Source organism: Pagrus pagrus (assembly GCF_965226575.1).
Source record: "Pagrus pagrus genome assembly, chromosome: 13".
Lineage (NCBI taxonomy): Eukaryota > Metazoa > Chordata > Actinopteri > Spariformes > Sparidae > Pagrus > Pagrus pagrus.
This window is the reverse complement of record NC_140197.1, coordinates 24,039,362-24,052,508: the sequence shown is the minus strand read 5'-3', so window position 1 is coordinate 24,052,508 and position 13,147 is coordinate 24,039,362. Positions and strand designations below refer to the sequence as shown.

The window sequence follows — 13,147 nt, the reverse complement described above, 5'->3', positions numbered from 1 at the left end:
CACCACCTGTGTGCTTCTTACATCCCTCCTTCACAGCTGAACTCCAAAACTTTTGGACATAATGAGACTCTCAAACAGTATAAAAACATTCACTGTGTGTGTCATACACTTATGGTTGACTTTGTTTACAACATGAGCTTTACTTTAGCTTTGGAAGATACTGAGGACGGTGCTCTATGACTTCACCGACACAAGCATGTGTACTCAACAGGGTTATACTCTCCACACAGGCCTCCTCTTTGTAACCCTGTGGCTCTTAGATGTTAGCTGTAATTCTGATGTACACGGTTGTATTAGCATGGTAACTTTAAACACAAACAGGGTCGCACAAGCAAAAAGAAGTGTTATGTTTCTTGGTTGAAAGAAGCAAACTTTATTTTTGTACAAAAGATAAATTATAACACCCCCTGAATCATAACGTTCATTAGAAACACAAGAGTCTATTATCTACATTATTCTAGGCCGCATGCTTCATTGTGTCATTTTGCCAGCGTGAATGTCTCTCAGACTCAAAACATGTTTAGACTGTCTGCTTAGCTGTTACATTTTGGAAATTTTTTTTTTTTTTTTCCTGTAATGGATTCATTAAAATGACTCATAGAGACCTCCTTCAGTCTGATCTCTTTTCTTTGGGGGTGTATGTTCATAATTGAATCCCACAGTTGTAAAATAAACAACTGAAAGGTATTTTGGATTAGCTGTTTGAAGCCATTTGAAGAGGGTTTAACCGTAAGTCAGTTTCACAACTATGTTTAATTATTTTTTCTTATGAATTGTATCAAAAGACAATCAAATATATTGGGTACCCTGGTAGCTCAGTTGGTAGAGCGGGCATGTGCAGAGGCCCTTTCCTCGGTGCAGCAGCCTGGGGGTCGAGTCCGACCTGTAGCCCTTCACTGCGTGTCATCCCCCCTCTCTCTCGTCCCAGCTCCTTTCATCTCTCTAGGCTGTCCTGTCAATAAAACCTTGAAAGGACAAAAAGAAAGAAAGAAAAACAAACACATCAGACATGTACTACATATTATGGAACATAAATATAAGACATTCAAATAAATAATGACTGCAAACTGAATCTGCTTGGGGTTATAAAGGTAGAAGAAATGGGAACATGGAAGAAATAAAAGGTACATTGTACATTTGTACAGCTTAACAGCTTTGTTACTTATTTTTAGTGTTAATAAGTGCCAGAGTTTTAATATATTCTTTAAATTCGCACAGGAAACCTTTTAAATTAAAGGATATGTGGGGAAATTCAAATTTACATTACATCATTGTGTACATCAGTGTGTACAAAAGTAAAATAAATGTGATAAAGACTCTGGTTCATCATTACAAAAGATAAAGGGGCCAGGGACAGGGCCAGGTGCCCCACCCAGGCTTTCCCTCCTGGAGATATGACTGTGTTTAAATTAAAAGCTGTGGACTGATGAGAAGACGACACATGACCCTGCAGGCCTCCCTCCCTCCCTCCCTCCCTGCGCTGCAGAGGGCTGCTGTCTGCTGCAGGCTGCCGCTGCTGTCATTGGTCAGACAGCCGCTGACAAAAAGTGGGACGTTCCCGGAAAAATCGCTAACCGGAAGGGAAGGCCAGAGCCCAAGAAGAAGAAGAAGACAGCCGCCGCCGATGAGACCAGCGAAAGAAGAAAAAGTACTGTAAGTCTAACAACTTGAAATTACAGAGGATGGTGATGAAGAGCAACGCTGAACGCGTGCTGGCCCCTTTTTTTCCCGGCTCAGCTGTTAATCGTATTTAGATGCCCTCTGTCAAATTTTTTGATCAACCGATCAGCCAAGTCCGGGTTCAGCCGAAATGTCCATCAGACTGGCTCGAGAGAGGCTACGAGCTTCTAGCCCTGTGACACCACACAAAACGTCCCCAACGCCCCGGCACGTACACTACTGAGAGGCGTGTGACATGTATGTATGTCCGCAGCAGACACAGGAACAAGTCCGAGTTTTCGAGGTGGTCTAATGTCAAACAGCTGACGACGTGCGGCCGAGAAAAGGAAAGTTGTCTATTGACGTTTTCGACAGTTGGCTAGAGGTGCTAACCTAGCTAGCGCCATCAGAATTCAAGTTTTCCTCTCGGCAGCTTATCGTGAGTTTTTAAACGACGATTCATGCTAGCAAGCTAGTGGTCATGCTAGGTGAGTGACAATTTAACGATGTCGCTTAAGTTAGCCTGTCGACATTAGTGAGTTGGCACAACTACGAGTCAGTGTTATGCTACCTAGCGTGAGTTATTGATGGCGGTCGCGTTATTCTGACCGGCTGCGTCAACTTCATGTTGTCTTAATTTAGCTACCGGACACATCTCGGTTAGCAACGTTCAGGTCGTTATTTTCTCAACCGCTAACCTGTCTGCTGTGGTGGGTTTACGAGTTAGCCAAGTCTAGCTAGTCGCAACCGGACAGAGGTAAACATTTTAGACTAACTTTCAACTAGCTAACTTTAATTTAATTGTAACTATGCTCGGATGCACTTGTTGGGTCAAACATAGCTGTCCCATAGCTGTAATTGTTGTTACCCTCACAGTCACAGGTTGTGTGTGAGTTAGCTGTCAAGTCTCCTGTTTTTCTCAAGTGAACCTACTTTGAACAGGTCGTTTGACGTTTAGTTTAATGTCCCTTTGGTCTGTTTTCACATTTGCCTTGTAGCTTTAACTTGGGCACTCATTTGAGATAGTAAATAGGGTTCAGTTTTTCACTCTCAGGCCTTTTAAATACCAGCAAGCTTTCAGAAGTGTCATCACATTAGGTGTCATAAAGCTGCCATTACTGCTGACATTATTGTTGTTGTTAATTCAGCCAATTAGCATGTGTCTATATTTAAGAGCCAATATATTCACGTACTGCATGTGCCTTCGAAGCTCCTCTTTATGACTTAATAGGGGGCGCAGAGTTCGGACCTTTGGGACGCAGAATGGATTTACAATGACTTGCTTTGGCACATGTTACGTTTATGGCGTATGGACCTTGTCCTTACAAAGTGGTGACGCATCTTGACAGACCAGTCCTGATAGAAGGACAGTGAGTATGTCCCCCATCAGTGTATACATAACATTTGTGTAGGGGGTTACTACTAAGGGGCACCTCTCTTTTCTTAATCAGGTTATGTTTCAGCGCTGTCTGAGGTTGGGAATTTGGCATGGTAGGGCTCCATTAGTTGTCAGCTATTTTTATAATCAGTTCATCAGTTTGAGTAATGTTTTTAAAGAAGATTTGGTTTGTGGACAAAACAAGACATTTGAGGACGTCATCTTGGCCTTGGGGGAAGATTCATTGAAATATTTCACCATTTTGAAACATTTAATAGACCGAACAACTAATCGATTAATCACAACAATAGAATTGGCGCTTAAGCGAAAATAATCAGTTTTTGCAGCCCTACATAGTAGTGTTCTTTAATTTTCTACAGTGTATTATGAACCGAGTGCTCTGTTTTCCAACAACTATGCCCTATCGAACATGTTTTTTTATATCTTCAAAAAGGAGTCGATTTTAAAGCTTTTGCTCTGATCATTTCCGGGAAAAAAACTGCTAGGAAACCCAAAGAAGTACAAAGGTATTTGCTCTCAGATTTTCTTGCATAAAGGAAGAACTTGCAAGAGAAGGTCTGCTTTTGTTTTTTCAAGTGCCATGTTTAGACATAGGAAAAACTGTGCAAGACTCAGCCTATACTGTAGTAATCTCAAATGGTGAGCAGTTTTGTAACCGTGTTGTAAATGTTTTTAAACTTGTGGGTTAGGTCTGAATTTTTGACTGTGATTTTAGAGGGAGGTGCTGACTTTGGTCTGGGCCATGGATAACTTTTAGTCCTGCGTTAGGATGCTGAGCTTTTCACACTGAAGTCACGAGAAAAGGAAGTACCTGTGATTCCCTATTGACGTGGCTAACTGCTGGTGATGAGTATCCTGTTTGCTTTTCCTGAGTTATGTCACCGGTTTCCCTGCCACTACTCCCAAAGCCATTCTTTATTAGAAACTCAAAACTGTGGAAGAGCTTAACTTGGATCAAGAGCTTTTCCTGTTTTACTTGAAATCCCAAGGTTTGTTATGCTCCTGTGTCTTTATCGTGTTCCATATAGAAGCTATATAACCCATTATCTGTAGGTCTTGAGCAAATGGTTTCACTCTATGTGGAAATTTCCTACTTCCTGGCGAGACCATTTGGCATAATTGGCAAAGGGAGGATGGTGATGCATCCCTCATATCAGACGCCACCGGTTCTTCCAGGACCCCACCCTTCACCTGAAGTGAGCAGCACAAGTCCCTGCTTGCTTTCACAAAACTGGTAAATGACACCAACTGCAGAGATTGTTGGACTACAACTTAAATGGAATTTATGACTGAGTTCAGATTTTTGCACAGTCATTACACATTGGCACGTTGTTTGTTGAGTATGCTACTAATTATATGTTTATATTCTATAATCAAAAGCCAACTTCCTCGTCAAGAACTTCCTGCCAAATTTTAGATTGCATTGCCTCCAATGGAAAAAAAAACACATTTGTAGTTGTTGTTTTAATTTTAATGACATTTTTGCAAAAATTAGGCTTTTTTTTGTGCCGCGGATGAAGAGAAGAATCAAAACTTTGTCTGAATATTCGTGCCACAACACTTGACGCTCCTGCACAAAATACCATAAAGGCCACTGTACAAAATACATAATAAAATGGTTATTTTCTTCGAAGCTAGGAGTCTTAAAAAATTCTGGGAACTTGTTCTTAACAGGAACTCAGATCTAATCATTTTGTCGGAGTTTGCAGTACAAAGAATTTTTTACCATGAATTTTCTTATGTCAATGAGAATGACGTCACTTTATTACTGTCATTAATGAGTAATGCCACCGTCCGTATCCTCTCATTCTTTGTTTTTGCTACATGCGACAACACAACACAGAGAAAGGGACTAAATGACTGTGGGAGTTTTCATAGAATGAACCACAAGTATTCATTGGAATATTAAATATCAGCTCTCATCCATACAGGTATTTAATTTGCGCACACATCCCAACATTTAAGAGATCAATGCACTGCAGTCTCTGTTAAGTGCCTGGATATCTGGCAGCAGAGCGTAGGGGAGGCCATGATGAATATTTCACAGGCTCTCCTTCTAGTTTGCTCCTTCTTCCTGCCTTTTCTCCTCCCCTTTTCTCTGACCCATGTCCCACTGTCTCTCTCTGACCCACTTCCCTGTGGAGGTCTTCAGAGCCCATTAGGGATGCCATCAAAGCATTCATCGCAGGCTGCTTAAGATGTGCGCAGGTCTGTCTCTGTGCAACAAAGAGCCTCTGATTGCAAGCTAGAGGACCACGTCTACCTTTTGACATTGTATACAGTCGGTGTATACGATCAGTGTGTGTAGAACTGATGCAGTAATTGTTTCCTAATAGTTGTGTCCTGCAGTATCTGTTGCTTGCAAAAACTTCAGCCAAGGAGGCAAGGACACACTTTGTACTCTTTAGGCCTTTGAACCTTCCTTCGCTGTATTCCTCCTGTGAATCGCTGCAGCAAAGTGAGGCCTGTTCTTGAAATAAGTCCACACTACCCACCACCTCTCTTATCCAAACCTTTTGGATCTGTGGTTCTGTACCCAGACAAATGCACAGTTTCTAAAATTGTCCATATGCGATGAAGACTTACTTTTCAGTAAAAGATAACGCAGTGTTTCCCACAGGATCACTGAAACATGCTTTCAGTGATCTAATATATTTTGTCTACAATAAAACATTCCTCTGCAATTGGGCTAGATTTGAGGCGCTTGCTAGTCGGCGTGCCCCCCCCCCTCTCTTTGCTTCCTGTCGTGAGGAATGTGAACAGGTGAGAGCTCAGCTCTGCGGCTTGCAATCAAATGAGTACAGACCGACTTTGACCCAGTGAACAGAGTGCCTTTATTCGTTCTCCAACTCCGCTACCGCTGTGAAGGACTCCCTCTGCTCTTTCACGCCTTGTGATGGTGTTTGTCTGCCTGTTAGACCTTTTTAGTGCACTGCAGAGATGTCTCCACTGCAGGTGGACATGTGTACTTCCGTGCACCCTTTTTAAAATGCATATTGAAAGTAAACACATTTGGTAACATTTTGAAGTTCGAGACTATTTCTTTAATCATAACACATGCAATGCCACTGTGTTAAGTAAGCAGACTTATTTTTAAGATTGAATAAAGGGGGAAAACAGTAAAGGTGCTGGTATGTTTTTAGGTCCTATGACGCTCTGCAATGTCTAAAATTAAACTAATGCTACAACACATGATGGTAGAGATAAACCTGCACAGCAGAAATTAGCTGCATGCTGCATGGTTGGTACACTGTCAAATGAAACATGCCAGTTCTGAATATTTTATGGACGGAGCCGTGACCTGTTGTCACATGCTGAAGCTTAAACCCAGCTCAGTATCGAGCCGAGAAAAAGCACCGCATAACCAAACCCTATAGACTATTTAATCCAGTCCTGATGTTTCCCTTCTCACTCAGGAACAGTCAAACCTCTTACTCTTTTTGAGAAACAAAGCTGAGGCTATCCCAACTTTTAATGTGCTCAGCAGTAAAAATGTGTTCTGCAATCTTAACTTCCTGCTTTGAGCTGAGTTGTGTTTCCTGTCTTTTGACCAAGCAGAAGCTGGCTGACCTCATGTGTATCACCCAACTGAAAAAAAGATTAGGCAAGGTTTCAGATACGCAAAGCAGGCCTGAGTAAAGAGAAAAAACCGTTGGCTTATTTTTGTCTTATCAAGTGACGTTGTGAAGCTTTTTTGTGCCAAATCAGGCTGGATGAACTATTTGTGAAAGTTTTTTTTCGTAAGTCAGCCTCTCAGATTATAAAGTACCGCAACAAGAATGAGTCAAAAACATAGCTTACATTTTATTCATGCCTCAGCGAAATACGGTGACTGGACGCTGCAGTGTTGAAGATAATTACTGTGTGACTTGCTGATTAATGTTAATGGTTTATTTTTAGTACATTAGCGGGGTTTGGTGCAGCATCGTGGAAACTGCAGCAGACAACTTAACACCATGTAAAAACAGCAGCAGACATCTGTTAAGAGATGACTCATAGGAAGAGATGTGCCGGACATGCACAATTTGTATGGTTTATGTATATTCATATAAATATATATATATATATTTATATATGTAAATGTTTGTTTTGCATTTCTTCAAATGTAGTTGGAGGAGTTTGTAGTTTGTACATTTGTTTAACGTCTTTATCTTATTTTAAAATACTGAAGTAAAGCTAAAGTAAAAGCAGTGTACAGTGATGTAAAAACACACTGTTAAGACAGCCTGTAGGAGCATGACAGAGCACCCAGCTTCAAATGAGACAGCACTGTTTATACTAAACATAGTTAAATAACAGATCTTATCTGAAGGCCCAGTCCCAGTGTGATGCAGGTTTTTATGTCAACAACAATGTAAACTTAGCTACTGTTGATATATTTTACAGTTAAACTATATTTTACTAATTGTGTGGTGTTTTCCAGCTCCCACTGGTGAGGTCTCCTCTTCCCCTGGCTCATCTACCTGCCTGAACTGAACATACCCCTGTCTAGTTCAGCCTCACCCAGCCCTCGCAAGCCCCTGCACCAAACCCAAGCCTAAATTCAACCAGACTTCCTCCCTCTTCACCCGGCTTGCTCCCAGTCTTCAACACTGCGCCATGGCAGGGCGAGGCGGACCAGCACGGACCAACGGCACAGCAGCGAGCAACAAGATATGCCAGTTCAAGCTGGTGCTGTTGGGGGAATCGGCGGTGGGGAAGTCCAGCTTGGTGCTGCGCTTTGTCAAAGGCCAGTTCCATGAGTACCAGGAGAGCACCATCGGAGGTGAGGCTTGGCTGTCCTGTCACGTTTAACTGCTTCACAGCTGTACATCTCTTCAGCTCTGAAGTTTCCAACCCATGCATAATTCAGCTGTAGATAATCTTTCTTTTTTTGTTATCTTGTACTCACTCTAAAACTTTTTCAACATGTCAGTGGACACAACAGGAATGCTGAAGCAGAAGAAAACATGTCCTTGCCAGTACAGAAGAACTGCTCGGTTGTAGGTCTTAATCTTTTCTGATGTCAGAGCCTGTACAGGAGGAGGGCTGGCAGAACCAGTTCTCTGCAGCTGATCAGCTGACTCTCCCATGAGCCACCTAGCTCTTCACACATGGCAGACATGTAGTTTGATTTTGCAGAAACATATTGCGTACATATCTTTTAGATAAAGGGCAGAAAATAGTTTGTTCCGTCTCTCGCTCTTTGGCAGCAGAGGAGTATAGTTGTTTGAAACAGGAAGGAATTGAGACAACAATGGGGGGTTTCCTGGACCTCTTGTAGATCAGTGAAGCTGATCAAAGAGTCATTTTAAAAGAAGAATATGATACTGTCTGTAACTATGATATTTTGCAAAGTGCTGTGCTTAAATGTGTTGGCTCTACATGACTGTAACTACAGCCTGAGGGCTGCAGAAGTCAACTTTTAACTGTGATGTCAGGTGCAAATCTTCAGTCCAGATCGAAAAACAACCGTGACATGTTTCCACTGGAGCGGCTGACTTCTGAGAAGTCACTGAACCTGTTGTTCATTATTTCATTAACTTCGCTCACATCTTTCCCACCGGCTTACCAAAGCTTATTAGCAGGATAAGTTCACTCAAAAATGAAATGCCACTCATTACCTGCTCACCCCCCATGCTGATGACTAAAAATCATCTCCGGAGCTTCACAGCACAATGACGTTGCTCAACCTCAACGAGTCAATCCAACTCTTAACTGCTCCCCGTCTGAAGTGGGTTCACAAGCTCAACACACGTCCGGAGTGTAAATATTGTCTCTTCAAATCAATTTGGGTTCTTGGCTTCCTGAGACTTTATGGAGCCTTTTTATTTTATTTCTCACTTGTTTTAGCGTTTTTAAATCAGTTCTACTTCAGCTCTTCGAAATGTTTTGTGGGCTACAAAACTTTACCCAACTTTCCATCAGCATGAGTGTGAGTAGATAGTGACTGAATTTATAAGAAAATAAGGCTGGCAAGATAAGAAATTCACATTGGCCAATGATCACAATGGAAAAGCCAGAACTAGTATATGATTGGCATTTTTACTAGAAAATTTACTGAAACCATTAATCGATTATCAAAACAGTTCTTTTATTTAATTTTCTATCACTCTACTTGTAATTCTAGTTTGCTAGTAGACTTTATCTGGTAAACTGAGACATTAACTACATTAATATATTAACTAGCACCAGCTTTACATTTTCTGTCACTTCTTTTTTGTTGCATGCTTCACCAACACTTCCATGTTTCCTAAATCTTCTGAGTAATGTGGCTTTAGGATGAACAGACAGGATGTTCAGTGCTTACACTCACAGAAGCCTCAAAACGAGTCAGCATGTTTTCACTTCTACTGAACTTGTGGTCAGCTGCACGCCTGGTCAAAGATTACAAAGCTTTAAAGTATGTGCTCAGTTTCCTCTGTCATGTGACAGTCGGCTGAGTAAGCGAGTTGTGTGCTATTGAGCCTCCTCTCTATGTTGTTACTGTAAACCTGATATTTCTTTAATGTTTTGTGTATTTCCAGCTGCACTAGTGCTGGACTTTGGTGGTTAATATAGCACCATACCTCCCTGAATTAAATTTGAAATCTTCCTTTTTTGTCTTTTTATAATCTTAATCACTGCATTTAGAAGCCTCAGTCATGAGTCCTGCGAACACAAGTGTAATTCTCTGATTTTATTCTCTTTCCAGCTGCCTTCCTCACACAGACAGTATGTTTGGATGATACAACAGTCAAGTTTGAGATCTGGGACACTGCAGGACAGGAACGGTATCACAGCTTAGCACCCATGTACTACAGGGGAGCCCAGGCTGCCATCGTGGTCTACGACATCACCAACACAGTAAGTTAGCGTTGACAGACGCAGGAAGTCAAAGACAGTTGAAAGTCTTGTGTCATTTGTCCCTTGTCTCCCAGCTTGGGTTGATGATTGTTTGCTTCAAGAGACAGCTACAGACCTTTGCTCCTCTGCCATGTAAAACCTGGATCAGGGATTTAAAGTTTAAAAGCACTGTGTCTCATCATTGTGTTTTTTTTTAAAAGGATACATTCACACGTGCAAAGAACTGGGTGAAGGAGCTGCAGCGACAGGCCAGCCCGAATATTGTTATTGCACTGGCAGGAAACAAAGCGGATCTGGCCAACAAGAGAGCTGTAGATTTCCAGGTAAAGAGAAGATTTTAACAGTCGGGAAATTATTAATTACATTAGAACAAGCTGTCAATTTGCCTGTTGCTCTTTTGTTTCTACAGGAAGCACAAGCATATGCAGATGACAACAGTTTGCTGTTCATGGAGACTTCGGCCAAGACTGCTATGAATGTCAATGAGATTTTTATGGCTATAGGTAAGTGCCCCTTAAAACTCACAAGGACACATTAACGGTTATGTAAACTAGACTTTTGTTGATGTCACCTCTGGCTTTAAATAAAGTAGTTGTCATTATTTTCAAATGGAGCATCACCGATATATCAGCCAATTTGGCACCCGCCCCAAAAATCCAGTAATGGTCCGGCTCTACTTTCTAATCTTTTATTGACAAAACGGTGCTAAAAAAAAATAGTCAGAATAATCAACACTGAAACTAGTCATTTGTTACCACAGTGCAGGAAGTAATAAATTGTTCTTCTGATCCAAAACAGCCAAGAAGCTTCCCAAGAACGAGCCTCAGGGTGGAGCGGGCACCGGTGGACGGGCCAGAGGTGGAGTGGACCTGCAGGAAGCTGCACCACAGGGCAGAAGTGGCCAGTGCTGTGGGGGCGGGAACTAACTAACACAACAACAAGTCAGCTGACCCAACCAATCTACAGCTTCGATCAACCAGACCAGATATTAGCCAGCTGTCAAACAACGTCCCATCGGTCAACCAAACCACGGTCGGACCAACTACCCTCTGAGCAACACAGCACCAATAAACTGTTTGGCCAGTAAACTGCCAGACCCGGTTCCAACCGACGAACCAACCAACAGACCAAGAAATCAACCCACAGGCTTATTTACAGAATCATGTTTTAACCCGAGGACTTGCCAATCCATGACCTCTCTATTGATGATGGACACTTGACGTCACCTTAGGGGAAAAAAAACGCATCCCATTCATGGAAGAAGGAAAAAAAAAAAGATCAGTCATTATCAGTGGCACTTTAAAGGGCCATCCTGCTCACCTTTGTTTCTGTATTTGTGTATAGGGAAAAAATAATGCAACAAGAAGGAATATAAACAGGCTCATTGGCCCTGTCCTATCTCTTCTACCCCCTGCTTTGCCACGCACCATAAATTTCTTAAGTATTTCCATCATGGTCGTATGACAATGTTAAAACTTTCCAGTCCAGGTGCATGCAGCAGTCCTTCACTTTTCTGTCTTGTTCCTGGTCCGCTTCCTGGAAAAGATGAAGAGAGAAGGTTCGTAACAGGAGGACGGGAATGGACAGATTTCCTTCTTGATAGAGCTGTGTAGAATGAATTATTACATTGTTATTGTTATCACTATTATTATTACTTCAACTTCTTTTGACACAGGCTGTTCAGTATGATTTTTAAAGCCTTTAAGGTTTTACAATCATCCATCTATGTTATCGAACCATATACAGTAAGTAGTACTTTATTAACATTATCACCCATGAGTAATTTTAGCATTAATGTAATGTTTTTGAATCATCAGTGTACAATTACAAATACATGAAGCAAGATTTGTTTTCTTGACCAAAATCACAACTGTGTATTGACAACATTGCTGTATTTGTATCAGACTTTTCAAGTTTATAATCAATCAGTAGTTATTGTCAAAACAATATCTTCCCAATCTCTACATGATGTTTCGTTAACCTTAATTATTTTGTGATGGATTTTTTTTTTTTTTTTTATGTCTTAATTTTTTTCTGAAAATCTATGGTATTAAATGCACTGGTTCTGTCTCATCATCTTTGTGAATTGAGATGTTATCGTCAGCTTCCTTTCCTTTTTCTTTTCTCTCTTTGTTTTTACTGTTCATATCAGGGAGGGTTTGCTTTCGGCAGCATTGTCATCCTGTTATGGCATCAACAACTAGCACAACAGTACCTGCACAGCAGCCGCTGCTGCTAGGTGGGGGATCATGGGGAGGGGTGGGGTCATGGGTAGAGAAATAAGAAAAAAAATGTAATTTTACCAATAAACAAGGGGAAGGTATCTTTTTGTATGCCTGTTTAATCATTTCACCTTATCCTGATAGTAATGACTCAGTCATTTCATAACTAGAGAAAACTGACAGTGAAATATTTTCTTTAATTTAAACCATCTTAGGTCAGAGGTTATAAAATGCAAATCTCTAAACAAAAATAACTAATTGTTTTTATACTGCACAAGAGTGTAAATGCTGAAGGGAATATGATTTGCAAATATACAACATTTGTAAATAAGATGTATTAATACTTATGTCCCATTATCCTCAGCCCAGACAATGCATGTTGTGTTCAAGTGCATTTGCCTTGTTGGTACCTCCTGGAGATTATAAGAAAAAAAGAGAGACACTGCAATGTTTGTACTATTCTGTCTACCGATAAGTAAGGTCATATTAATAGCAAGCGCTGTCCATTATATGTGTCAGGCTGCACTTTAGCTCAATTACATAACAAAACTAACATTATTAACAACATTATTATTAATTAACATTATTAATGCAACTATGTACACATCAGTGGATGCACTTATTAATACTGCAGTATAAATTGATGTATATATTCCTACTGTCAAAAAACTCTCTCTCTCTCTCTCTCTCATATATATATATGTATATATATATATATATATATATATATACATATATATGTATAGACACACACACACACACATATATATATAGGGATATTTTTGTGTTTTGCTTGATTATTCTGTGACACATCTCAATTTTTATTTTGTGTTTCATGAATACCTTTGGTCCCCAAAAATAATGCAGCACATTTCATTTGACTGTTATTCCATATCCGTGTACCCATATCCCAATATCCCTAATTAATTTTAAGTAGTATATAGCAGTCATTTTAAGATTTGATTATTCATTTTCAGGGTGTTTGAAAGGGTCACTTTATTTTGAAAAGCAACAGCCGGAAGTGGCTTTGTGGTCTCATGGC

The 13,147-nt window shown here is 40.6% G+C and overlaps 1 protein-coding gene across 4 annotated transcripts; it reads left to right on the top strand.

Annotated features, from left to right (window-relative positions):
* The first annotated feature begins 1,553 nt into the window (after positions 1 to 1,553).
* On the top strand, positions 1,554 to 11,973 carry rab5c (RAB5C, member RAS oncogene family). 4 transcript variants are annotated; one of them, XM_084371711.1, is made up of 6 exons: positions 1,554 to 1,653; positions 7,482 to 7,823; positions 9,732 to 9,883; positions 10,084 to 10,206; positions 10,293 to 10,386; positions 10,682 to 11,973. In XM_084371711.1, exons 2-6 carry the CDS (start codon positions 7,658 to 7,660, stop codon positions 10,807 to 10,809), a joined length of 663 nt encoding a protein of 220 aa, XP_084227837.1. In that variant the 5' UTR covers positions 1,554 to 1,653; positions 7,482 to 7,657; the 3' UTR covers positions 10,810 to 11,973. The 4 variants fall into 4 exon arrangements, with proteins under 4 accessions (XP_084227837.1, XP_084227839.1, XP_084227838.1 ...); XM_084371713.1 differs by lacking the exon at positions 1,554 to 1,653 and adding an exon at positions 1,912 to 2,098; XM_084371712.1 differs by lacking the exon at positions 1,554 to 1,653 and adding an exon at positions 1,912 to 2,147.
* The last annotated feature ends 1,174 nt before the right edge of the window (positions 11,974 to 13,147 follow it).

Bases quoted from the DNA above. Each gene is read 5' to 3' on its own strand.
- rab5c (XM_084371711.1), top strand. From the start codon at position 7,658: ATGGCAGGGCGAGGCGGACCAGCACGGACCAACGGCACAGCAGCGAGC. The intron at 10,207-10,292 runs GTAAAGAGAAGA...TTGTTTCTACAG, and splicing joins AGAGAGCTGTAGATTTCCAG to GAAGCACAAGCATATGCAGA. The intron at 10,387-10,681 runs GTAAGTGCCCCT...GATCCAAAACAG, and splicing joins TGAGATTTTTATGGCTATAG to CCAAGAAGCTTCCCAAGAAC.